General features: G+C 41.6%; 1 protein-coding gene across 7 annotated transcripts in view; it reads right to left on the bottom strand.

The window, feature by feature from the left end:
- Positions 1-27,944, bottom strand: part of PDLIM5 (PDZ and LIM domain 5) — a 171,388-nt gene that overhangs the window by 61,256 nt on the left and 82,188 nt on the right. The window contains exons 4-9 of one of the 7 annotated variants that reach the window (XM_056106627.1): positions 15,197-15,239; positions 13,552-13,952; positions 6,892-6,906; positions 3,341-3,358; positions 2,805-2,977; positions 2,405-2,441 (exon numbers count right to left, since the gene is read on the bottom strand). In XM_056106627.1, coding sequence (XP_055962602.1) covers positions 2,405-2,441; positions 2,805-2,977; positions 3,341-3,358; positions 6,892-6,906; positions 13,552-13,952; positions 15,197-15,239 — 687 coding nt within the window. Of the gene's footprint in view, positions 1-631; positions 1,682-2,404; positions 2,442-2,804; positions 2,978-3,340; positions 3,359-6,891; positions 6,907-13,551; positions 13,953-15,196; positions 15,240-27,944 lie in introns of those variants that run through there. The other 6 variants (XM_056106630.1, XM_056106633.1, XM_056106628.1 and 3 more) reach the window with 6 other exon arrangements.

Genomic DNA, 27,944 nt, shown 5'->3' with positions numbered 1-27,944 from the left:
TGTATCACTAATATACAATATTTACATGTTGCCATTGGTATTTTATATTAATTAATTCTGAAAAATACCTATTTATTATAGTCCATGCAGAGATGTTTGTAATATATCACAAAATGTCTAACAGTTTCCCAAATGAAATGTCAGCAGAATATCAAAGTGATATTCTATTAAGTATTGAAAGGCAATGTTACCACTAACTTCAAATAACAGAAAACTGCATTGGGAGCTGGGGGAGAAGGGAGTTGGGATAGGGAAGGGACCACTGTGACGATGAGAGCTGGAATGATCACTCTGGGTAGTACTGCCTGCAGAAAGGAGGGAAAGGGACAAACATGATAACCTCTCAGGATCTGTGTTGGAAAACATAATGCCCAAAGGGGGAGGGAGAGAGAGAGACAGAGAGAGACACAGAGACAGAGACAGAGAGAGAGAGAAGTGTCAGCCACAGAGGCAGGCAGTTGGGGGTGGGGGGCAGGAGGGAAACTGGGGTCTTTGGGGGTGGGAAAGGGACACAGGTGGATGGATGGGTGTTGGGACATTGTATGACTGAAACGAGCATAAACAGCTTTGTAACCGTGTATCTCAGAGTGACTCAATTGAAAAACAAAAAAACAGAAAACAAGTACAAAACTATGGTACAGGTATCTTTATTACAATGCTTTTCCAAACTGTAAATGCAGTAATTACTGAATTTAGGACTAACAGATAGAACATTCCATTATAAGACAGAAAGCACATCTAATAAAATATTCAGCTTGCTTGTGTTATATAAGTTTCCTAGAAACAGCAGCAAAGCACAATAGTTCATATCACTAAGTAAAATACTTTGTGATATCATATAAAGAATCATTCATACTGCAATTTATCTTAATTTCCTGATTTAAAAAGCAAAGCTATCTTTACCTTACTATTTTATGGCTAGAAACTGTCAACACCTTAAAATATCTACCAACTTTGAAATATCTCCTTCGTTAAAATAGGATTTTTGAAATACACCAAAACAAAACAAAAACTCCACAGCATTTTCCTACTGAAAATAGGAGGATTCTCTTTCCTTTTGTAGGACCTAAAACCAGCCTCCTTCTCCTCATATAGTTAACTTGAGTCGTATCTGCTTCAAAGATACTGTCGTCTAAAATGAACTCTATTCTAATGAAGTCATCTCCGCTTCATATCCTCATAGTTACTTGTTTAGAATCGTTTAAAACCTCTTTTCATATATTGTAAAATATATTTAAAAAGTCATCTTGGGTGAATGTGATAACACAGAGTATTTTCCAAATTAGATAAGGATGTTCGCTTCATCTATCTCATCTTCGAATGGTCAAATTCAACATACGCAAGAATTTTTTTTTTCAAGGCTCATGCCCTAATAACAGTTAAAAATGCAATCTCATCCTTAATTTGTTTTCTTGGCTAAACATTTGTGAGCCACTAACAAAAACTGTAAGAAATTGTTAGAAAAATATAGAAAAATCCAATTTTTCATAAAGAAAATTTAATGCAGATTTTGCGATTAAGTTGGAAAAACAGACTGAATGAAAAGATCTGTGCTGGCTGCTTGGGTAGGGGTGCAAAGCTCACAAATCACTGTACGTTAAGTGCACGTGCTGAGACTTCGTGGTGCCAGTCACGTAATTTTGTGTATTTGGGAGTAAAGACGTGAAGGGGGATCTTTTCCCTGTGGAAACAGAAAGAAAGAAAGAGAGAGAGGAGGAAAAGTGATAGAAGAGTCGTAAGAAAGAAAAGTCTCTACACTTAGCTCATCATGCAGAAAACATGCACCATTCAAAGGATAATTTCAAAGTTGATTTCTTTAATAGATTTTGAGGGCAGGCAGAGATTTTACATTCATCTATAAAGTCCTCTGGCAAACATCAACTCTACTCCCCAAGCCAAGTATCTGCAAGTCAGCACAGGAACTCAGGCCCAGGGCTCTAAGTTAGCAAAGCACTCCCACCACTGACTTCAATACTGAAGTCTCACTACACTAACTAGACATACTCGACTCACTTAAAAACTGGCAAATCGTGGGCTGGAGCAATAGTACAGCAGGGAGGGCACTTGCCTTCCACGGGCCAACCCGAGTTTGATCCCCGGCATCCCATGCAGTCCCTCGAGTTCAATCCCCGGCATCCCATGCAGTCCCCCAAGCACTACCAGGAGTGATTCCTGAGTGCAGAGCCAGGAATAACCCCTGACCATTGCCAGGTGTTGCCCAAAAACACAGTGGAACAGAAGAAAAAAAATGGTAACTTGTACATTTACGTTACACAAGAGAAACCCAGCTAAATGCTTAGCTCCTAGAAGCAAAAACACAACGCCACACCATACTTGAAAACACGAGTATCAAATTGAAACCATTCACTAAAAGCATTCAACTAATGAAAACGGGTGGACTTACTTTGCCTTCTTCGTATTGTCAGTTTCAGATTCTTTCACTGAAATGTAATGAGCAATATGGAGCATTAGTTTGTTCGTTTAACTTTAAAACACATTTCTGCCCTTAACTACGTCATCAGAACCAGAGGGTCAAGTTGCACAGAGCATTTTCTTCGAGGCTGTTTGAGCCACCTCCATGCCAGGCTGTCATCACATGCCCCAGTCTTGCTCTTGGACTACTCTACTCGTGAGTGCAACCTCTCCTGGACTGGTCTCAAGTGTACCGCTGCCGGCGCTGTGCGTGCATGGCACATACTAGCAAGCACACTCTGAGATGAGTCAGTCACTGCTCTCCAGGAGCCGCCCCACCAGTCTGCTCTCTAAGGCCACACCCCTCCCCACAGCCCCCAACGCCCACTCACAGTGCTCAGTCCCGGTGATCTGCGCGAGGATCCGGAAGGAGCGAGACTGGGTGGTGCCCGTCCGCGGGTGCCAGTCCTCAGTGTCCTCGATCAGCCTCTTCTTGCTGGCATCACTGTGCGTCGGCACGTGGTAAAACTCCGTATTGCGCTCCACTATGTGCTTTCTTGGTGGGCTGGGGTTAGAAAGGAAACACCGAACGTGACGCTCTTACGTTGCACTACTCAGGATAAAAAGAACCTCTCTAAGGAACATTCTTTAAGACACAAACATCTACTCCCCGATTTCATATATCCCAGGTAAACAGCCTCGATTTTTTAATAACCCATCCTTCTAAAAGCTCTATGAATGTTTTTTAGATTCATAAAATAAAGTACATATATACACTGCTGAAGGAATGGGTGTTAAAACATTGTATGATTGAAATACACTATGAACAACTTTGTTACTGTCTATCTTAGTGATTCAATTAAAAAATTTTAAAGATATATATATGCAAATATAAGATCACAGTATAAATATTCAACAGAAATGTTACCGTTTAGGAGGGATTTTCCTTTAAATTGACAGAAGAAGGCAGCAGAAGAAAGATTTCCAACATGAAGAGAAGGGAAACAAAGAATAAGAAGAAAAAAGAACTAGAAATTGAGAAGTCCACAATAGCTAACATCAAACAATTTCAAATTACTTGTATTATTCATCTTATGGTTCAGAGAACACAGATATACACTAAACTCACAACCACCTAACTGCCCAGATGCTACTAAATGTATAGATTTGTATGAAACTAAATAACATATATTCACTAGATCCAGGAATTAAAGACAACGTACCACACAAGCTAAACCTGTAAACGCAAGCATAATTTTGAAAGGGTATTAAGATTGGGTATTTTCTACAGTATCCATCTGCACAGACCACACCTATCCTAATACTGCTCTGTGCAGTATTCACAGATTTGAAGAACTGCTGAGTGTCGGAAGAACTGAGATATTTCTCAGAAGACTGAGATGCAAATTGGCTCTAGACTTCAGTTGTATGATTTTAGACATTCCAGTCCCACTGGGCCACAGTTTTTCAGTTTGTAAGGCAAAAATATGACCTACTAATTAGTATTTTTTCCTAAGGATTAGTTTCTTTTAAGAATTCTACATGAAAGGGATCAAAAACTTTGAGATTGTGAAGAACATCCATTTTTCTATCAATGAATCATAAATACTAAAGAATCCACAGTATCTTCACAGTATATTATTTTAACACAATATATTACTTCTCTATATTAAGTGAGTAAAGTTAACTCTTAAAAAATCTTAGTGACAGTATTGGTTTACAAAAGTATACATGTTCATGTTTTAGTATAATGTTAGCATAGCATGTGTTTCAGGCCCCTTTCAGCCCACCCTATCCTGTAACTTTACTTTGTCAAGGAATACATCGTATATTGTCTTTGCTCATTTGTTTTGCTATATACCACATTAAAAAGGTGATTATCGGACACCACCTTTTCTCTTTCTGACTTAGCTTGGCATAACACACTCTTAGCTCCACCCATATTGTAGCAAAATGGAAGATGTCGCTTTTCCTTATAACCGGGTAGGGATCCCATCATGGATATATGCCTTATGTTCTTTATCCATGTATCCGATAGTCAATGGTAAAAGTCTTTTTAGATCTTGGCTAGCGTAAAGAGCTCTGCATTGAACTCAGGTGCACATTCATCTTTTTTGAAGTAGTTTTTAGTGCTCTTTGAATGTCTCCCTAGGTGCAGGATTGCTGACGTAGAGGGTTTGCTAAGGGATCTTCACCCTGCTGTCTGGAGAGCGAGCCCGTTCACACTCCCATCACAGAGCTGTGTCGGGTCTCCAGCCACACGTGTCCCTTCCGGGCTTGCAGGGAACGTTCTCACTGGTGCCAAGCAACAGTGCACGCTGGCCAGCGTTCCCCAGCAGATCTCACGCCTGCCGCCCGTCCCTGAGTCTGTTTGGGAGGAAGTGCATACCCCAGCTCTTCTCCGTGGGTACTGGGAGGTTAGACGCGAGGCTGTTGCTGCTGAGTTCAGTAGACTCTCCTCTCCCCCACTTCCTCTTTGCTCTTTCTGCTGTTGCAATGACTCGGGGTTGCGTACACGCATGGCATGGTGCTCGCGATTTTCTTTGTTGGGGTACTCACTAGAGTCAGCCAGTCTGTTTGTGGTGCTGAGAAACTTGGCCAGTGTTAGCTGAGGATCACACATCTCTGGCTGTGCTACTTGCCAAGGTGCCCCCCAAGATCGGCACCTTTCAGAGGTGGTGCTCACACACACCTTGATGTGTTATGCCCAGAAATGATCTGCGGGGCTGGGAATCTTACTCAGCAGAACCGCCAGGTGCATCGTACACACAGCAGCCCAGAACCTCACACCTCACACCTGCAAGGCAGGTGTTCTGAGTCCTCCAAGCCCCCAAGTTTTATGATATATACATGTATAGAGAGAGGGGGGAGGAGAGGAGATCTGTGTAATAGCTGTTTTATCAGGTGTAGAGTATATGTGTGCAAATACTTTCTCCTATTGAAAAATGACACTCTTGCTTTGGTGGTAAGTTTCTGTCCAATGAATGAGCTTTTAAATTTGATAAATAATCATTCATTATTAGTTTTTGCTCAATTTCCCATGTTAATAGAGCTGAATCACTAAAGACCTCAAACCATTACCATGGAACGCTTTCTTGGGTGTATCTTGTGGACTCTAAGTTGATCAAGATGATCTAAGTTGGTCTAAGTTGATCTTGTAGCCATCTAAGTCTCCTGGGGGTGGTGGGGGTGGCTGGAGGGTGGTGCTGGGTCAGACCTGGTGGTGCCGGGGAATGGCTTGGAAAACCACACAATGCTGAGGATGACACGACTGGCCATACATAAGGCAAGCACCTTGACCCCTGCACTGTGTCTCTGGCCCTTTGGAGTCTGGCCCCTGGCAACTTTTTGATTTATTTTAAGTCAACTTTTGTATATGGTCTGAGATGGTGGTACACTTCTCTCTCTCTCTCTCTCTCTCTCTCTCTCTCTCTCTCTCTCTCTCTCTCTCTCCTCTTCTCCCCCTCCACCTCACCCCCTCTGCATGTGGACATGCTATGCAATTCCCCCAGTGCCTTTTGAGGAAGAAACTTTCCTTTCTCCATGTTATGTTCTTGGTTCCCTCATCATGGAACAGCTGTCCTTATCTATGAAAGGATATATTTCTGGGCTCTTAATTCTCTTCCACTGGTGAGAAAAATCTATTTTTACTCTAATATCAGACTGTTTTGTTTAATATGACTTTAAGGAATGATTTAAAGTTGAGGAACACAAAGCTTCACATTCTTCTTTTTTCTCAGAATTAACTTTACTCAGGGGAATCCTTACCAATTGAAATGGTATTTTTCTGTGACCTTGAAGAATGCCTTTGGAATTCTGACAGGACTTGTACTCAATCTGTATAATACTTCAGGTATCAAGTTCATTTTAATAATGTCGATTCTTCAAACATGGGAATAGAATATTTTTCTATTTCCTTATAATTTTCCATTTCACAACAGAATGAAAGTAGAAATGTACCATAAGTAGAAATCCAAGAACGTAAACATTTGAAGTTCTAATCTAACGATACTGATTTCAGGTGTATATTTTACACTCTATAAAAGCTTTGAATTATACAGTGGCATTAAGCTAAGACCCTTAGGATAATAAAATGACACCACTTAACCTTGTTTACGTTCAAAAAACAGACACCCCAAGTTAGAAAGCTCATTCAAACTTTTACAAAATGCTCCACAACGGAGGCCTACACTGGTCCCTAACTTCATTACCCATCACCCATAACCCATACTTTTCTTCCAGAAGGTCTAGCTTACTTCTTCTACAGCCAGAATGTGAACAGTGAACACACAGCACCACTGATTCAAGGGAAGTATTCTAACTTGAAAAGCATGTTTTCCATGTTCCACCACATGGTTGAAGATTATTTGAGTGAGGAGAAACTAGTAAAATTTGCTGTTGTTAAATGGAAAGCAAGATGGAAAGTCACAGAGAGCAAGTGATGAAAATGACAAGGGGAATCACTGATTAGATACTTACATGCTGCCAGGGTTACTGACGGGAAGAATAAGACACACACACAAGAGATGTGATAGAGTAAATAAGAGATCGATGTTCCCAGGATGACGGAAAACAAGGATGAGGCAAAAAAGGAAAAAAGAAAAAATGATACAGCAGAATTTAAAAACTGATTTATAGAAAGATGTCATGCAAATGCCATGCTTCAAAATCATATAAACAGAAACAACAAGAAAAACAAATATTAGTCAAACTTCTGTTACACTGCTATTATTTAGGCAGCAGTTTATGAGTGGGGTGTATTTTTAATTTTTTGGTTCCTGAAATATTTACTAAGTGATCGAGAATTTTCTTTGTTTCAACGATGAAATCCAGGTCTTCATCCATGCAAAGCATGCACTCGCCCACATACTATGTCTCAGGCCCCAAGATCTGCTAGTTTTGATACTTTCTAGGCTTTTATAAAATTGATTTTAGCACAAATCCAAATTTGTATCATGGTCTTAATGAAAGACAGCATAAAATACTTTTTATGACATATAAACTGTATGATGTCATCATCTGACACAAAGTATAGGAGTATTATTTTAAAATCATGCTTAAAATGAGAATAAGAAAAAAAATGTATTTGTTATGCAATATAAGGAGCATGTGTCCTAGGAAGAGAAATAACCTTATATAAACTATTCCAACTTATATACTTAAGGGAGTAATATGCTATTAAATTTTTGTGATCTAAAAATAGAGAAAGATGGTCACAAATAATGACTCATCACTCAATTTTCAGATTCTGCACTACCATCACCCTCCTTTATAAGTAAATCCCAATCAGGCTAAAATACATATATTTTTTTCCTTCAGTTTGGGACCACGCCTGGCAGTACTGAGGGCTTGCTCCTCGCTCTGTTTCCCGGATCCCTCCTGGCAGACTCTGGTGACCACAGTGCCCCATGGGCCCAAGCTGGGGCAGACACAGGCAGGGTGACTGCCCTTCCCACTGTACGCTCTGCAGGTCGAGCTCAGAATGGACCGTAGGGGCCACAGATTCCTGCATCATGAGTGACCCAGAGAGGCAAACCTGCTCTGGGGCGTTGAAGAAGCCTAGTCAGTGGCATCTGGCAAAAAAGGAATCCCCTCACGTATGATAGTATTTGGAACAAACAAATAAATGAATAGAACCAACGCAGTTCCATTCCTTTCTGGACAAGGAGGATGAGAGGAAGAGCTTGGTGTCCCGTCAGCCTGGTGCCCACTGGTCAGTGCCAGCACAGTGGGAGACTGGCACCCGGGGAGCCGCAACCCGGGCATCCCTGCTAGATGTGCACACCCCGGGTGGTGACAGCCCAGGACCCCCGACACACAGGGGGGCTGCCCACCCCCGCCCCTGGAGCGACCTCAGACAGAGGCCCCTTCTGGGGGGACAGTGCCCGGGTGCAGGAGAGAGGGGCTGCTTTGCCTGGGCGGGACAGGTGGGGCAGGACTCGGACACAGTGACAAGGACACAGTGACCGGCACACCACACAGGCAAGGAGGGGCACTGTGGGGCTGGTGTTGGAATATGACATGCCCCAAGCTCCACTTATCGACGGCTCTGTATATCACATTCCTTTGATTAAATAAAAAATTATCTATTAAAAAGTATCTTCTCCTAAACAAACAAACAACAACAACAACAACAATGAAAAAAAAACACGGGGGAAGGGGTCACACCCAGCTGTGCTCAGGCTTACTCCTGAGCAGAGTATGTCGAATAACCCAATAAATGAGTGTTCCTAAACAGGACCTTCAAACAGATACCCAGTAGCGTCTTGAGGAAATCAGGAAACCCTGCTTCTTGTCCTGACTTTGCAGCTATTTCTCCCATGTCCGGGGCCAGCTGCAAATCACGAGAGGCTCATTTTCCCCAGAGATTATGATGTCTCTGTCTTCCCAATGTCTTGTTCAAACACATAAACCTCTCTAAACAGACCTGTTGGTAGGAGAGATCTCCTTAACTGCTCAAACACCACCCAATTCAACTGTAGTTATGTTGATTATTCACTAATAATAGTCAGAATTCACTCCATTTACCCTTGAATCTGTAATTATTAAAAACAGATGCTAGAGGAAGACAGATAAAGTTGGTTCTCAGTTCAAATCTGAGCTCTCTTCAGCCAGAGGACAAGACCGCCCAGAGACACTGAGGTGGTCCAGAATGCGGGCAGCAAAGCCTCACGTGCAGTCGGAGGGAATGGATGAGATTTTTTGGCTTGTTTGCTTAGAGAAAGTTTTTAGGGAAGTACTGAAGAATTTTTTCTTCTTTCAGTAAAAGGAGCAGTAGGACAAATAAGTTTGGGAACCTTTGACTTACAGGATGCATGCTTTGGGAAAATCACAGAGATTTTAAGCAACCAAAGTTAAAAATGAGAATGAAAGCACCAAATGCAATTAGAATCACCTAGCACAACTCATATTAATACCTAATAATCAATCTGAATCAAAATTCAAAATATTTCACCTAAATGCTTAAATCTATAGTTTCGCCTTTAAACGTAAAAGTGCCCGTTACACTGAAATCTAGTAACTAGTTCAAAAATCTGTAAGAATTGATTCGTCTGGGTCTGGGAATCAGCTCTAAGGATGAGTGTGGATGCTCTGCCTCCTGGAAGCACGGGTTGCCCCCGTCACCACACAGTCCCCAAATACCACGGCAGGCCCCACCATCATGGGGAATGATCTTGGATCTCTAGGCCAGGCAAAAGTTGCCCCTGAGCACTTTTGCTGTGTGGCTCCAAGATAAAACCAAACAGAAAGAAAAATATTATTTTTAAACAAGCAAAAAATGAATCCCGTTTGGATCGTTTCACAAGCATTTTAGTATTCCTATGTGTATCAACCATAAAATTATTCAATTAATAAAGCCACAGATACACTCTAAAATTTAATAATTAATCCTTTGGTTTTGTCTTAAAAATTCCTTGTTTCCAGTTTTATTCAGAATAGTCATAATTTCACACAAAATTGTTTCAAGTTCTTACATAATATGATTCTGAACAATTTTTGAGGCGGTTATTTCTAGTCAGGTTACCATTCATTCCAAAAGCTAAAAACTGAAATTTTTAATTTACATGAGTGATTTCCAACATCTCTATCAACTACTATAACATTTAAGAAGCTGATGAGGGTCTCCCTAACTAATTTCAAAGTGGTATAAATGTTCTATTACATAAATGCACACACAGGCATAAGCCTTCTAGCAACATGTTTAAAACAATCAAAACAGGTTTAGAGATTTTATCTGGGAAACTAGTTGTTGATGAAAATCTGAAGAACAACTCAGATTTCTATTTTCTACTTTAACACGTATTTGTGTTTTCCCTTCAAACTTTATCTTCGTCTTCTAACAATCTCAATGATATAAATGCCACTCCTCCAAGTATTAGCTCTTCTAAAACGTTTCACAGCAAACCCCACATATATTTTACGACAAAAGTTAAACATTACTACTTATTAACCATAACATTAAGCAATGCACCACAACATAACAATGCAAGTCAAATGTATCAAAACCAAAATAAGGTTATTCTAGATTATAGCTGTTTTGCAAAATTCAACTTAATTTTGCAAAAATCAGGCATTCATGCTGTTTATGCATATATGAATCACCATATTTCCTCTCCAGTAATGTAGATACTAACTTTGTAACTTGTGTTTTCTGCAAAGAGAGAAGCATGTTAGAGTATTACTATCACAGTATTCATTACATCCCGTATCTTTCCAGGCCTGGTTCCTCCAACTACCCCGTCGGAAGTGTTAGAACACACTACAGTTGAATGCGGCTGAGACTCACACCAGCTACCTGGGACTCACCTTGGAAAGCAGCGGAGCACTATAATGCAAGGGCACGGGAAAAGGAGGAGCAATTCTCAGAAACTACCTGCTGGAAACAGCTTCCACTTTGGGATGAAGAGTCCTATTTGGCTCTCAGTCAGGAAAGGATCAGTAAACCAAGGCCACTAATTTGCCTCTGTAGAAGAATGGGCACTGCTTAGGGTGACTTGTTTAATATTATTTACAAGAAGGAAGCAAAATGCTTACAGAGAATTATTAAAATTGTTAACATACTCATTATGTTACATTGTATAAGTGGATAAATAATTATTTCTCAGTTAAAGCTGCTTAGTTAACAAGCACTTATTTATGCCATTTTTTTTTCTCAGGGACAGAGAAGGGGGACAGGACCCAGGGTCTCCACGCATGCAGTCAAGCATTCTTTGACAGCTTCCATCCCTGACCCTTGCAGTTGTTAGTGTCTAATGTTTATTAATCCCACACAAATTTGGATGAGATGTCCATCAAACTGACAAATTATCTTCAAGTACTGAAAAAAAAAAGTAGCTCTGCTTTGAGGAAAATGATAGCTTAGGCATTTATTTAACTTTATGTCCTTTTAACTTTATGTCCTTAAATTTTTTGTTAGTGGGAGATATTATTTTTAATAAAATAATTTTTAAAAAACTTTCAAATTTGAGAAGTTTTGTTTCATATATTTTGTTGCATATAAAATCATATGGGAAATTTAAGAATCACATAATTAGTAGGAACCATGCCAGTTATTTCAGAAAACCAGTTTGACACCTAATACAGAAACATATTCATCAATATTACAAAACACTTGCTCTTAAAAATGACACATCAGTGCCCAGTAAAGTGTGGGATGTGTCCCTGAGTTCCGTAATCTAAGTAGAGTGCGAAAAAGGGCATTGCAGATGTGTCGAAGAATTCCACAAACACCACTCTTTGTTTTCAGAGAAAACACGCTTTCATTGTCTTACTACCATCTGGACAACATTCTAAATCAAGCTATTTTTAAACATACCAGTTTGTAAACGCAAAGCAGTCTTGCTTGCTAATGATGTAAGATAAGTAGTAATTCCTATTCTCCTCAATTTTGCATAGTGCTGGATTCTAGGCATATGCTCCAGAACTGCTGTTAATTGAGTAAGGGGCCAGGAGTAAGGCCCTTGAAGTACACCACAGACTGTGGTGTCAGTTTGATCAAAATAAAAAAGCTTCAATTATTTCTAATGTAATCACCACAGCTATACTTAGAAAACACAAAATTTAAGCTGGGTATGATTTCATGCTTTAAATGAAGTACTTTTGCCATGATTCTAGCTTGCTCTTTATCTCTATGGCTTTCCATTAAGCAGACTTTCTTATAAAAGTTCAACATGTGTTACTGAGGAGAAGAGTTTAGATCAGACACTTTCTCTGATAGGTCTTTTTCCTACTGTATTTTGGTGCTAGCATTTGATAGGCAGCAGCTGTTTTCTCAGAGTTTATATTCTCCGTACTCTAAAATCGATTCTCTTAAAACAGACATACCAAAAAAACATAACCAAGTACAACTAAATAGCATACTCTTTCTCCTCCTCACATGAAAACAGAAAGAACACTCTGAAACATACCAATTTCCATGCAGACACACCTCAAAATACACACACACACACACACACACACACACACACACACACACACACACACACTATAGAAAGCCACCACCGCCACAGACATTCATCCACCCAGGAGCTCTTCTTGCCGCCTCCCGTCCCCTCTCCCAGCAGTGGCCTGGAGCCCAGCCACCTTCCTTCCCACAGTGCCCGGCTGCCATGGCAGCGTGCTGAGGACGGCAGCCCTTCCCTTTCACGGGTCAGCATTCAAGAGGATTATCTCGCAGGAAGGACTGATCCACATGGCTACTCTCATTAGCCTTCCCGGGAGCTGGCATTGGCAAAAACTATCAAGTATGCAGATTATTTCCCTTTATTTTCTTTTGTTTCAGTCACAATAAATGTGGTTTAAATGATTTTACAAAAATAACTGACATAAAGGAATTTAGTTTTACACTTCCAAGAATAAAAGGATCATCTGCAAATGTGAGCTGCAGAAAATTGAACTCAACTTTTTTCTTTAAACTATGTAATTTTTTTAAAAATTGTGATAATTGTTTTAAAACTTTAGCTACTATTATATAGTGCTCTATTTAAACAGCAAATTCAAAACCATTGAGTTTCAAATTTTCTCATTAACAGACACATTCTCTTATTTGCTTCTAATGCTTTTAAAGCAATCCTTGAGACAGCTACTCCATCATCGTGATGCTCTTAAGGACTAAATTCGAGTTTATGCTTGTCTGAAAAGACAGGTTGCATTTGCTACCTGACTAAAACTCACACGTGATGCAGCTGTGTGCAAACTGGATTTGGTTTTGGGCTCTAGAGACCACTTCTGCAACAGGAAAAGCACCTTACAAACTTCCCTCTCTCAGGGAAGGATCTAAAGGTTGACACACATCGACCTGCTGTTTCAACTTTTGGAGCCAATAAGAGAACAGAGAATTTGGTGAAGCCAGATCCAAGGTTCGCCTTGCATTATGAGTGCCCGCTGCTCAATGCTGTGCCAGACTTTGAGAAAGATCGCCGGGTTACTGTGCGGTTCAGGTCACATCCAAGCGCACCACTGGGCTCTGATTAGCTTGTCCTTCCCTCGCTGTATGTGCAGTATAAAGCTCTGTGTTAGTGAAGCCAACCGACCTCAGCTCCCTTCCTTTCAGGCAGAGGCGACTGGTGAGGCACGAACTGTTCCTGGAAGTCGCCTAGAAGAATTTGGGCAGAGCAGAAAACGTCCCCAGCCACCTACCCATTTTGCTGTTTACTGTCCCCCAGGGATCCTCTTCTCTGTCCCTCCGCTAGCTCCTGGGCTGTCTCGGAACCCGCGCCGGTGACTGTGGGCTGCCGTGGGACAGTAACCGCGGGTTTGCCAGCGGCCGGGGTGGGTGCGTGCTGGTCAGCACTAAGAGCAGTGCCAGCATGCAGTCCGGGTGCCACGGGCGGGGGGGTGGCAGCAGGGAAAGCGTGTGATGAGGTGGTCGCATGGGCAGGGGTGAAGGCGGACGATGGTGACGGGATGGACGTGACCCTGGGTGCAGACACGGAGCCAAAGGGCCGTGGCGCCTTATTGTAGGCTGCGCTGGCAGTGGGGGTGGGTCTGGGCGCGGCAGATGTGATGGGCACAGGCTTAACTACTTCTTGGGGTTCTCCCTATGCAAAACAAAAACAAACACACACACCAAAAATGCCAATGCATGCAGAACAGGTTCACTGAAGAGAGCACACGGCAGGTTATGAAGGACACAGACACAGCCCTCGGGTGAGCAGCCACACGCGTGTTTCCGCTGGAGAACAGTCAGTGATGGAGCGCCATGTGCCAGTCAGTGATGGAGTGCCATGTGCCAGTTAGTGAGGGAGTGCCACGTGCCAGTTAGTGAGGGAGCACCACGTGCCAGTTACTGATGGAGCGCCACATGCAACACCGACCCGCACCAACATGCAGACAAGAGCGGGCGGCTCAGACGCAGAGAGAGCTCCTGTAAGGAGTTTCCTTCCAGTTTTCCTGCTATTTAGGACACAGAGCAGGAAAACTATTAAAAGCTTAAAAGCCATCTTATGTTTTAATTTGACATATTCCAAAGGAAAAATTTGGGGGCTGGAGCGATAGCACAGCGGGTAGGGCATTTGCCTAGGGCACAGTCAACCTGGGTTCAATTCCCAGCATCCCATAGGATTCCTCGAGCACCACCAGGAGTAATTCCTGAGTGCAGAGCCAGGAGGAACCCCTGAGCATTGCTGGGTGTGACCCAAAAAGTAAAAAAACAAACAAAAAAAGAAAAAGATTTCAAATACTTCACAGTAAGCAAAACACCACTAACTGAAACATTTCTTCAAAAATAACAAGTCTTAATTGTCACTGTAATTGTCATCCCATTGTTCATCGATTTGTTCGAGCGGGCCCAGTAACATTGTGAGACTTGTTACTGTGTTTGGCATATCGAATACATCATGGGTAGCTTGCCAGGCTTTGCCGTGAGGGCGAGATACTCTCAGTAGCTTGCCGGGCTCTCCAATGGGGTGGAGGAATCGAACTCGGGTCGGCCTGGTCAGCCGCATGGAAGGCAAACGCCCTACCCGCTGTGCTATTGCTCCAGCCCAGGGAAAAAAGTAGTTGGCAATAATCTAACAGTACCATTAAAAGATTATTAAAATTCTATTAAAAGTCATTTTTGGTAACAACTTCTGTTTTGGAATTTGTCAATTAAAATAGGCAAATTAAAAGTGATTGATTGTAAGTTTAAATATGTTATCAATAATATTTGGCTTTGGAAATCATTTTTTATCAAGAAAATTGCACTGAAACAACACTTCAATGTATGGTTTCAGAGAGAAATGGAAAAGACAGTGTGCCCTGGGCACTCCTGGTACCTCAGGGTGCTAGATCAGAAACATACCTTCTGGACCGGAACCGGCTCGGGCCTTGGCGTGGCAGATGCTCTAAGGGAAAGAAAAAGGAGGAAACTTGTTAACAGCTTTTACTACATACCTGCCAAATTACCAGAAAATGTCATAATTCATGGCTTTCACTCCAATGCCTGCTAACCAGTTTGTATAACTCAAATGCTTACACACTTAGTATTCGTTGATTCTCAGACACATTCAAAAGACAAACAGGCATCTAATCATTCTTGCTAATGTTCTTATGTTTAATCTTTAATTCAAACTATTTCCCACCCCAAAGGCAAAATATAATAAATCATTATTTACAATCACAAATCACAAATCACAAATAATCCTGTTAATCGTCAATTGCCTCGAGCAGGCCCCAGTAACGTCTCCTTCATCCTAGCCCTGAGATTATATTCAAGGCTCTTTAGGAGAATGAGACCCATCATTGTTACTGGTATTTGGCATATTGGGTACGCCACAGGGAGTTTGCCAGACTCTGCCTCTTTATTTACAAAGGTTCCTTAAAATTAATGAGTTCAAAAGTATCTGCTTTTTCTCCTAGCAACTATGATCGTGGATGTAGGTTGAGGTTCTTTGTAAAGATACTGTGTAAATTCTGATTGAACTGGGTCACTAAGTGAGTTGTACTTTATAGTTATATCCTTCAATGCTTATACAAATTTGCCTTTTGGCAATGCTAAAATAAAACAGATAGTGTGCAGGTATATAACAGCACTACTAATGTGGAAAGGAGAAAACAAGATGGGAAAAATTCCATGCATACACTTTGATGATTTCCAAATTTAAATAGATTTTTAACCAATACTTTATATTGTCCCTCTGTTTAGATATGGACTAATAACTGATTGGAAGTAATTACCTTATAAAATCATGACCAATTCCCCAAGCAACTGTGGTGTTTCTATGTCTATTATTAGTGTTCGACTGTCATTACAATTTTCAGGTGATATAGTTCTGAGTAATTAATTATCTAGAGCAGTGATGTACTGTCACATATACCATAGCAGACATCAGCGAGAGCCATGGATGATTTAATGAAGACATATCTAACGATAGAAAGGGTTTTTTTTTTCCACCCAGTGTTAAAGTACAGATTATGCTTTTCATTGCCAGAAGAATTTTTCTCCCATGATATCACATACACCCGAGTATAAGACATCAAATTCAAGAAACCGGACAATCATTAAGTGTGTGATGGAGACCTTAAGTTAGTAATCAAACGCTTATTTACTTACAGAGACAGCATCATCACAAGAACTTGGCATAGGATGTGTAATATAATCAGAACCTAGCAATGAATTCTAGTCAACATTTTTTAGCAACGACTGGATTTTCCAGTAACAACTAATTTGGTTAGTGAAAACAAGAAAATACAGACTAATTGGCTAATGAGAGGTTAATGAATGCTAATGTGCAGCTACTACAGTTCAAAATTACACTGTGTGCAATTGCGTGACTTTCCATGTATACCCTCAAACAAAAAAATTCTTTTTTAGCTTCTGGGACATTATAATCAGCAAAGGAAACAAGTTCAATGATCTAATAGTGGGATCTTCCTTTCATGCAAAATTCAAATTAGATGTAACCACCAAGGTTATACTTATTAAACCACCTAAGACATTACCAAAAAAAGGGCCATAATAAAGCAGATGGTATCTTTTCTCAATTTAGACACTTAAAGATGTTAGGAGCTCTTTGAGCCACATAAAAACAATCTGTGAGACTAGAGCATTAATACGGAGGTAGGGTGTTTGCCTTGTACACAATTGACCCGGGTTCAATCTCTAGCATCCCATACGACTCCCCAGGCACCACCAGGAATAATTCCTGAGAGTCAGAAGTAATCTGTGGGCATCATCAATTGTGACATACATAAATAAACAAATAAATGGATAAATTTAAAAGATTTCAAAAAACAATTTGTAAAAAAGTTTGACATAACAATCACTATGCTTCCAACCTCAAAATAAAGTAACTCGTATGTCATTTTCATAACTGTCCCTAATTTGTTTAGGTGTGATCCCAGATCTCATATATAGATGATATGGTGTTTGTTCTTATTTATACCTTGTTAGCAACTAGAAATACGGTTCTAGAATGTTCGCTTTTTAGGTTTTTGAAGTCTAAACTCTTACTTCATTGGGAAATACGGAACATTAAATAGTCATAACATACTTTATGATTGCAAGTTCCAAATATACAGCTTGACATTTTGAGTTTACACACAAAGAAAATTTGAATGTGCTTTCCATTCCTCATTTTTCATGAAGTCCCAAAAGTGTATAGCAGAAAGTAACACAAGGAAAGCAAAGAGATGCAATATGCCTTCAAAACCCCAGAACAGAGTCTAGGACACATGAAAAACACAACTTTGTAGGATTGCAACTAAATATTAAATAAAAAAAAGTTGACACCGCAGTAAATATTACCATTGTTGGTTTACTTATCTAACTAATTACCGAAGATTTCTATATAATTCATGAAACTTAGGTTCCTTTGAGTTATTTTACTACATGCCTACCAAGTGTTTATCTGACCTCGTTCAAATAAGTTTATCTGACCTCTTTCAAATATTTATAGGTTCTCACAACTAAGCCATGTAATTTTTTGAACTCTTCTGTTTTAAATGGTCTTCACTTCAGTGTTGTTTACTTTTTAAAGAAAACAGAACAATTCAACTTGTCCTCATTAAAAATAGTTAGAAAGGTCGTCCAGGGGTTAAGGCACTTAAGGTTAAACTGACCCCAATCTGATCCACAATCCCACCTATGGTGCTCCCAGACCACCAGGGGGGACCTCTGGACACAGAGCAAGGGGTCGGCAGTGAGCACTGCTGGGTAAGTGCTACCCTCCACTCCACTACCCTTCACTCCACGTATAGGAAAGAATAACAGGAAAACACTTTCACACACAGTATAGGTATATAAAGCCTAGAACGTGACATCGTTACCTAGGAAAGACCAGGATGCTACATTACTCTTCTAGCTAAGTGCAGTTACATATGTTTAGGACGTTAGAGCAAATATTGTGTTCACAAAACATGACAAATGGTAACTGCAAACTAAAGAACAGCACTAAAACCAGTTTACTTTAAAACTGCTATCAAGTGTTAGTTATCAAAGAATAACAAAAATAAAGCCACACTTCTCACTCTCAAAAGTCAAGATTTTTTTACTATTCATCTGTAGTCCTTTTGGAAATATTCACTTCCGGAAGAACGACTGTTGGCATGCTCTTGGGGAAAGTGGTCATTTATTAATTAAAAGCTCTAAAGAGGCCAGAGAGACAGTCCAGCAGGTAGGGTGCTTGCCTGCATGCACTAACCAGGTAGGATCCCTGGCACTCCACATGGCGCCCACCAGCAGAGCCAGGAACAAGCCCTGAGCATCGCTCAGGTACGGGTGTGCAGGGCTGACTCCTGGCACTATACTCAGGGATCACTCTGAAGGTTCAGGTTCACATGATGCTACAGGTTAACTCAGGTCGGCCACATGCAAGGCAAGTGCACTACCTGCTGTACTATCACTCTGGTCCCAGGAAATACTATTTTAAAGGAACACACAAGGTAAGCAAATCTTTCTAAGTCTGAAATCCTTATTTAAGTCCCTTAAAGTAACTAAAATGACGTGAAACAAATACTACAATCCGTAAAATCCTTGTAAACATTTGCTAAACGCACAATCCTCTTTATCAAACTAGTTCTGTCTTGAATTTTATAATACAATATTATGAGCATAATTTGATCAAGGTTTAAAGACAATCCCTTTTCTTTCCCAAATTAAGTATCAGATCCTATATATTCTCAGAGAAAATTATAATGCATGAACGAGAAGACTATTTTCAAATAAAATTTTTTACATTGTCTTCCTTTTGGGAAAAATATTATATTCAAAACCTATTCCTTTGCTTTAGAAATGAGCAAATGAATTTCAAGGAATATTACAACAGTTTTTTAAAAGATACAACTATTAACTTGTACTGTGCTGTTCAAATTCTGGACAATATGCAGTGAGCTACTTATCCCCTTTCCACTATGGTGAGAATCGCAAGTAGCTCTTGTGTAGCGTGGGATTTGCAAACTAGCAAGAGATCCTAGGCATGGCTCAGTGCCACGGGCACAACAAGCTGCTCATTGTTCTCTGGCCCCTAGTGCAGGGTCAACACACAGCACACACCACGGACAGCGGGACACCAGCGTGCCACCCCAGACGCAGCACAGGACAACGTGCCCAGGAGGCGAGGACAACCCGTTATCAAAGAGGATGGATTTCTGTGAGAGCAGTCATCCACAATAAAAATTTCTCATGCAAAGCAAACAAACCCAGAATGTTGGATTAAACTACCCAAAGAAATTCTAAGTTACAGTAGATTTTATATATATATATATATATATATATATATATATATCAGAACTGTAAGATTGTGGTTAGAGTAGGTTAAAATAAGTAATGCTACAGACAGCCCGATCAGAGATTAGATTCAAGGGACTCAAGGACAACTGCATTTTAGGAAACCCAAGAACTCTTCATTCCACTCACATGTAAGTTATAACTAATTAATGCATTTTTCTGAAACCCCTTTTTAAAACATGGTTTTAGATAATAAAAGTACTGAAAGATTGTTCACGGTGTTTAAATGAGGAATTAAGCAAAAGAAGTAGCCTGATAAGGATGATTTACATTACCCATTATGTCTTGGTGAGTCCTTCCGCCAGATCTAATACACTTAGCTCATAAACATTCGTCCAGAAAGGAGAATCTTAGAGCATCTCCTGTGAGATTAGCTCTCTCTACTTTTCCCACCACACTGGCCGTCTTCGGGCTCACTGACCTCGAGACCCATAAACACTGAGGGACATCGTTAATCACTTTAATTGCAAAGTTGTCAATTTGCAATAACAAAGCAACTCCAGGGTGGGAAAAAGTGAGCACTCAAGTGTATAGAACTGTCACATTAAACAATTTCTCGGGTATTTTATTGCCCCTCTAGCTACTTTTGTAAAAGCCCAAATGGTAAACATTTAAATGGTGTGTAGAAATAAATGCTTGCTTTTCTCTAAGTGATTTGAAAATAAGGGAGGACTTCTTTCCTAAAAACAGGCGTACAAAACAGTTCCAGGTCAGCACATTATGGCATGACCATATATACGTGTGCATTCATTAACAGACTGACTCTCACTTTCCCACTCTTCCCACTATCACAGGACTAAGATACTTCTAAACCCTAGGCAGAAAGAGTGCAGACCTTTCTGAAGCACAGGATAAAGAGGACAAGAAGGAGGCAGATGGCAAAGGCCACCATTCCAGCCGGACTCCAGCTGGGACCCTTCTGCATCTTAGGGTGCCACTGGCTGTGGCTCTGAGGAACCCGGAACTAGCATTTACCACTGGATGCCAACTTGGTAGGTCCCATCATTTCCCAAAGGGAGGGTATAAAGATCCTGTACAGATAATCATAGCAGCTGGGAAGAAATGTTCATCACTGTTGCGTATCAAGGCAGAAAGGAGAGGGGGGAGGAAAGGACTCCTGCTGAGCTTCCCTGACCCCCTTAAAGGAGAGCAGAGGGGAGAGGGGGCTAAGAAGGGGACAGTAGATCAAACTCAGGAGAAAGGGATATCTCTCACCATACAGATAACGGGAGTACCAGAGTCAGCTCTGATAAACACTAATCTTGACTCAAAATCCTGGAAGTCAGAAAGGAATGGAAGCGTGATAACCACCACACAACAGCCGCCACACCACAATGGAGTGACACATCTCATCAGTGAAACAACCTTGAACTTATTTTATCTTGTGAAAAATAGCATTTTAAGAATATCACAAAGACAGGGTGGGATTGGCGGGGACGAAGGTGGGAGGGATACTGGGACCAGTGGTGGTGGAGAATGGGCACTGGTGGAGGGATGGGTACTCGATCACTGTATAACTGAAACCCAAGCACAAAAATTTGTAAGTCTACCACTGTACCTCATGGTTGTTTCGCTAATAAAAATTTAAAAAATAAAATAAAAAATTAAAAAAAGAAATTCTAGAGCACAAGATGAGTGTTTAGTTGAAAAGTTTTAAATGGGTTTTGGGGAAAGATATTGGCACTTTGGTGGTAGTTATGGTATGATGGTGTTGCACACCCATGCTTTCGTAAGCCAATGTTGCTTTAATAACAATAAACTTAAAAAATAACAAATAAAAATATCACAAAGACACAAAATAAACATAGGACCACCAATACTTTCTCCAATCTGTTCTCCATGGAAGTATGATATGGACAGAAATATTGGCCACAGTTTACTGTGTCTGCTTTCAACAATGACATCCTCTAGCATAGAACTGGAAAGATGATAGCCTCCCTCCCCCCACCCCACCTTGATAAGTGGGAAGCTTTAGAAAAGTCTCACACTGACCCTGAACTTTGTCCTCTAATCTAATTATCTCCCTTGTACTAGTATACCCTAAGTATACCCTAAATATACTTGTACTATACCCTAAACATACTGGTATACCCTAAGTACTAGTATATCCTAAGAAAACCATAATGAACAAAACAGGAACAGATTACTAGCTATATAATAACTGTGCCTGCCAAACCCCAACAGGGCTGCTTTGGTTTAAGGCCATCACTTCCGGAGACCTGGGTTTGATTCCCAACACCGCACAATCCACTGAGCCCCACCAGCAGAGATCTGCAGGCACAGAGCCAGGAGAGGCCCCTGAGTACCACCAGGGGTGGTTCCCAGACAAAGTCACAAAACAAAGAATTAGAGAACTGTGAGTGGAACGGGCTGTCCTGTGATGACCTGTGGCCTACAGTCTCCAAGCTCAGGGAAACAGCAGCACCTCCACCATGCAGTGTTATTATAGAAGCTACTTCATTATGAACACATTTACATATCCATTTATTTTTAATTTTTTCTTAGGAATGTATTACTCATCATTAAAATGGAAAAGACTCAAAGCAGAATGGCAAGTAAAGCCAATGCCAGTTATGGCCTCAAAGACCAGAAAACCAGAATAAATTTTTAAAATTCATGTATTAGCCAAGTCACTGCTACGCATTTAGTATAGCCCAAGAGAGACAACAGCAAACTGCCTAGATTTTCATACAACTTTTTCCACTTACTAGCTGTTCTGCCATGGGAAAGGTACTTAAGATCCTTCTCACTTATTTCTACATCTGTACGGTAAAAACAGTAACCTAGTAACTTTCTTTTTTTGGAAACAAATAGATTTTATTTGGAGGATTTTTTAAGGTGTGGAGGGGGACAGAGAGAGAGAGAGAGAGAGAGAGAGAGAGAGAGAGAGAGAGAGAGAGAGAGAGAGAACTGTACTCAAGAGAGAACACAGGCTTCTCCAAGGACGGAGAGAGAGCCCCTACACACATCCTAGCACTAGATACAAAAGCATGAAAGTACACATCTCAAGAGGGGAGATGCGGGCAACACATGAGCTCAGACCACATGTGCTCGGCCACATGGGCACAAGCAGCACATGAGCTCAGGCAGCATATGCGCCTGACCTAGTAACTTTTATAGTTATTGTGAAAATAGAAAAAAATTGTGGGGCCAGCCCCGGTGCTGCTCAGGGCTCACTCTTGGCTCTGCGTTCAGGGATCACTCCTGGTAGTGCTTGGGAGAATCATATGGGTGTTGGGTATAACATGCAAAGCAAGCACCCAACCCACTATACTATCTTTTTAGCCTTGAATTTTTTCTTTCCTAGTTTTGTCTTTTGGGTTTTTTCCCCACCTCTGGTGGTACTAAGGACTTACTCCTGTCTCTGCCCTTGGGGATCATGCCTGGAGGGGCTTGGGGTACCATATGGGGTGCAGGGATTGAATCCAGGGTGGCTGCTGGCAAGGTTAGACAGAGGTGTGCTACCTAACCCTGACACTAAGTGGTAAAAGGGTTGTAAGGTGCTTAGAATAGTGTTTTTCCTATAAATGGAAACTGTTAGTAGTCAACTTTGATACTGATCATTCTTCATGCCTGAAAATTGACCAAAACAGGCCATTATAAAAATTTTCCAGGCCCTAGGTTTTTGTAAGAAAGGACGAGAGTTTACCACTAAACAGAGTACGTTTCTGTGGAAGCTACTTCGCCTACGTTACTTCAGGAATGTCAGGTTTGGGTTACCATAGTAACAAGGAGTGATGGAGGTGATGGGGAACGAAGAGAGGAGGCGACCACCCTTGAAACCCGCAGCCCCTACCCAGCCCCCAGTCCACCAAGTGAGACGAAGGTACGCCTTCTAAGCAGGCGTTCCTCACCACAAAGGCTGGTGTGGAGATGCCGCACCTCAGAGAACGCGGAGAGCCAGGAGAGCAGCACAGACCACCCTCCAAAGCGGAGCCCAGGCCCCCTCTGCAGTCTCTCTCAGGCAGCACCTCCCTGGGCCCCCAGGGAGAGCGACTGCTGCACCTGCCCTCCACGGGCACAGGCCGGACCTGGGGTGGCTCTAAAGCCCCCTCGGTAACGAGCCACAGGAGCCACCCAGGAAAACACACTCGTAATAACCTGGGTGGGGACGACCCCACTCCAGCCCCATGGAGAAACTCAACATACTAACGCTTTCTTCAAAAGTGCTTCCAAATTGCATGCAGAAACTAAAGGTAAAAGGTAAAGGTAAAGGCCCTCCCGTTGATCGTCGATTTGCTCAAGCGGGCCCAGTAACGTCTCCACTGGAGACTTTTGTTGTTACTGTGTTTGGCATATCAAAATTCGTCAGGGGTAGCTTGCCAGGCTCTGCCGTGCGGGTGAGATACTCTCGGTAGCTTGCCAGGCTCTCTGAGAGGGGCGGAGGAATCGAACTCAGGTCGGCCATGTTGGCCGCTTGTAAGTAAAGCTAAAAATAGGCATGTTACTATATTGAGTGCACTTCCCTTTCTCCTCTGCAACAACCAAAAGCAATGAAACATACTAATTATACGCCAGAGTTAGAAGCTGTGTCCACAGGCCACGCCAAGATGCTGGGCGAGCTATCACCTCAGTTAATGTTAGAATCCACGTTTAGAACTCAACTCGCGTTGTAATTTTTGTTCTTGTTTTGACACGCACAACACAGAAGTTGGGCTGCTTTCACATGTGGTCTTATTTTCAAATGTCTGTCAGCTGAAATTGCAATTAGGCATCATCTCATTGACCTGTTTTCTAGGGAAACCTACCCCAAAACAAACAGTGCCACATGCTTATGCTTGGGTGTTTGTAAGAGAACAAGATGTGACATGACTCAGGGCTCTTTGTGGTGAATTATGTGTCTAAGGGGATTTCTGTAAAGACAGCCCTACAGTTTGAGTGTGCTGGGATAATCACAAGGACTGCTAAGGGGAAAAAAGTTACTTAGAAGAGCATTTGTGGAAAGGAAGTCATAAAAATAGGTCTAGATAGATGGCTCATTTAAAATAATTATAACTTTCCATTTCTTAGTCACCAAAAATACTTGCTGTAGTCTAGATACTTGTAGTTTATGATTTAAAAAAAATAAAACTGGACACTAAGAAAACTACACCAGTTTCTAAAATTTGACAAAATCTTTGGTAAGGCCTTAAGAAAGAAATACATAAGTCTTGAGAGATCATCTACACTGACATTGCTTGAGCGGGCCCAGTAACGTCTCCATTGGAGACTTTGTTGTTACTGTGTCTGGCATATCGAATACTCTCGGTAGCTTGCCGGGCTCTCTGAGAGGGGCGGAGGAATCGAACTCGGGTCGGCCATGTTGGCCGCTTGTAAGGCGAACGCCCTACCCGCTGTGCTATCGCTCCAGCCCAACAACTTAAAAATCATTAAAAACAAATCCTAAATTTTTTTCCCAAGGTATCTTGTTAGGTATAAATCTTGGTCTATGTCAAATTACCATGATTTTTACTTAGTATAATTAAAAATCCTCATTCATTCAAAATTTTATTTTTCTCAGTGTACCAAAAGCACTGCAAATACCCATCCATAGGCTCAAATATCACTGCTACTGCTTAAATACCCTAGACATAATATCTTTCTGCTTGTTTTTGCTTTGGGCCATACCTGGCAGTGCTCAGAGCTTACTCCTGGCCCAGAAGAAAGGGAGGAAGGGATGAGGGAGGGAGGGAGCAAGGGAGGGGGAAGGAGGGAGCAGGAGGGAGGGAGGGAGGGAGGGAGAGGGGGAACGGCTGGACAACCTGAAATAATCCAATCTTGCCCAGTCATCTCTAGACTCTACAACACTATCACAGATGCTCTTGGTGTCTTTTTCTAATTAAAAATTTCATTCCAAATTCATTCACATAGTAGTATATGTGAAAATGATGTTTTACTTAAGAGCATACTTTGCAGGCCGGAGAGAAAGTAAAGCAGGTAGGATGCTTGCCTTGCATGCAGCAGTCTGATCCTTGGCATCCTACAGGGTCCCTGGAGATGGTCAAGAGTAATTCCTGAATGTAGAGCCAAGAGTAACTCCTGAGCATCACTGGGTATGGCCCCCAAAAAACATAAATAATTTATCTTAAAGTATACTTTGCTCTGCTTGATACAAATTTTTATTCAACTGCCACTGTGCTCCCATTGGTCATCGATTTGCTCAAGCAGGCCCAGTAACGTCTCCACTGTGAGACTTGTTGTGACTGTGTTTGGCATATGGAATACATCACGGGGAGCTTGTCAGGCTCTGCTGTGCGGGCGAGATACTCTCAGTAGCTTTCCGGGCTCTCTGAGAGGGGCAGAGGAATTGAACCCGGGTCGGCTGGGTCAGCTGCGCACAAGGCAAACGCCCTACCGCTGTGCTATCTCTCCAGCCCATCTGAAATAATTGGCTATATAATCTGAAGGGGCTGGAGCGATAGCACAGCAGGTAGGGCGTTTGCCTAAGACGCGGCCAACACAGCCGACCCGAGTTCGATGAGTTCAATTCCTCCACCCCTCTTGGAGAGCCTGGCAAGCTACTGAGAGTATCTCGTCTGCACGGCAAAGCCTGGCAAGCTCCCGGTGACGTATTCAATATGCCAAACACAGTAACAAATCTCAAAAATGGAGACGTTACTGGCACCATTTGAGCAAAATCGATGAACAACAGGAGGACCCTCCCTCCCTCCTGATAATCTGAAGTTAATTTTAAAATTGTCTCTTTGAAAGGAGTTCCAAGAAAATAAAGTCATGAAATTAGCTTATAAATAGATGGACATAGAGAGTATCATGCTGAATAAAATGAGCCAGGAGAAAAGGGACATATATAGAATGATTGCATTCCAATTGTGGGATATAGATAGATATAGATATAAATATCAAGAGAGAGAGAGAGAGAGAGAGCGATGAGATGAGATGAGATGAGATGAGATGAGATGAGATGAGATGAGATGAGATTAGGGAAAACAGAGGCCAGGAAGACTGGCTAATGGTTAGTTGGTTGGAAGCTTGCCACAATGGGGGGGAGGGCCACAGAGCTTCCTTGGCACTCCTGAGAGATTAAAATAACATTCAAAATTAACAAATAAAAATGGCTGTGGGACTGGGGCAACAGTAATGTGGAGAGGATGCTCAGGCCTTCCTGGGTGGGATCCTGGCACCCCAAAATGTCTCCAGACGCCACCAGAGTGATCCCTAAGCACAGAGCCAGGAGTCAGCCTGGGAAGTGTTGGGGGTGGTCCCAAAACAAAACAAAAAATCAACAACAACAACAACAACAACAATAAAATGGCTCCTGACTTAGAGCTATAGAGTTATAACTTAGCCTGTTCTCATTTTTATTTTAAAAGCAGGATCTAAATCTCAAATATTAACCACTTTTTAAATCATCTGCACTTTCTTTCCTTTTATTTTTTTTTTTTTTTGCTTTTTGGGTCATACTCAGTGATGCTCAGGGGTTACTCCTGGCTCTTCACTCAGGAGTGACTCCTGCCAGTGCTCGAGGGACCATTTGGGATGCCAGGGAATGAACCTGGATTGGTCACGTGCAGGGCAAATGCCCTACCTGCTGTACTATCACTCCAGCCCACTTTCTTTCTATTTTTTTCCAAAAAGAATGTTGTCCACGTTTCTTAAAACAAAACAAAACAAAACAAACTTCTCCATACTAATATTTTTGAAATACAATAGATATTTTATGTTTAAGAAATAGTTGTCACTGAATGAAATAATACATAATTTATAAATGAGATTCTGATAATAGTTTGCAGCTATATCTTTTTAAAAATATGATCAGACTGGAGATATAACACAGGGGTTAACCCAGGTTCAATCCATAGGACTCAGATGGTCCCCTGAACACAGCCTGAAGTGACCCTTGAACACAGAGCCAAAAAGCAAGCTGGGTGGAACCCCAAAGCAAAATAAAGCAATGGCAGTGTTTGTTTCCTAAAGTGCTTAGAACACATGTAAACATCCATGCCACCCTGGCTGGAGCACCACTTACTCAAGAGGCATTCACCGCTGAGTATCACTGGGTATGGTCCCAAACCAAAACCTAAGGCCAAGAATTGAAGTGGAGTGGAGGACAATTGAAGTTGAGTCCCACAGAAGCGCCCCAGCCAGAGGTCACTTGTCCAATTTGTCCAGGAGGGCAGGGGCAGAGGAAGGGCAGTTAATGAGAGAACAGGACGCTGAACTGACAATCCTTCAAATCTCAGTATTCCCTACTGAGATCATGAGAATTCCACAGGAAGGATGCATTGAACTAAAGGAGGTGCTGCCTTTGGCCAAGCTGAAGGTAGAGTGGAGAGAGAGCGGGGAAGGACCCTGAGGCCTGCAGGCCTGGGCAGTCAGGAGTGTA

The sequence above is a fragment of the Sorex fumeus genome, unplaced genomic scaffold (genome assembly GCF_029834395.1).
Source record: "Sorex fumeus unplaced genomic scaffold, SorFum_2.1 ptg000136l, whole genome shotgun sequence".
In the NCBI taxonomy this organism is placed as follows: Eukaryota; Metazoa; Chordata; class Mammalia; order Eulipotyphla; family Soricidae; genus Sorex; species Sorex fumeus.
The sequence above is the reverse complement of the archived record's forward strand: the minus strand, read 5'-3'. Positions and strand labels throughout refer to the sequence as shown.